General features: G+C 44.0%; 1 protein-coding gene across 2 annotated transcripts in view; it reads left to right on the top strand.

The window, feature by feature from the left end:
* Window positions 1-200, top strand: part of LOC119594202 (protein bric-a-brac 2-like) — a gene marked incomplete in the record, with an annotated part of 27,988 nt that overhangs the window by 9,156 nt on the left and 18,632 nt on the right. For both annotated transcript variants that reach the window (XM_037943273.1, XM_037943272.1), the window contains 1 exon segment: window positions 42-178. In XM_037943273.1, the coding sequence (XP_037799201.1) occupies window positions 137-178 (42 nt within the window).

Here is a 200-nt window from a genome sequence, read left to right as displayed (position 1 = left end):
GGAATGATGTTTTATTTCCCCCATTTTCCCGTCTCTTTCAGGCTTCTTGTGAATAAGAGTTGGCGGTACTTTATTTCCAATGTCTTGCGGAGTTTTGAGATGTAGACACGCATAGCCCGGGCCAGAGGCGAGTGTGATGGACATCGAGCATGAGCGAGGAATAAAAAAGAAAAATCAGGTAAGTGTGATAAATAGTGAGC

Source organism: Penaeus monodon, chromosome 33 (assembly GCF_015228065.2).
Source record: "Penaeus monodon isolate SGIC_2016 chromosome 33, NSTDA_Pmon_1, whole genome shotgun sequence".
In the NCBI taxonomy this organism is placed as follows: domain Eukaryota; kingdom Metazoa; phylum Arthropoda; class Malacostraca; order Decapoda; family Penaeidae; genus Penaeus; species Penaeus monodon.
This window is presented reverse-complemented; position numbering and strand designations above follow the sequence as displayed.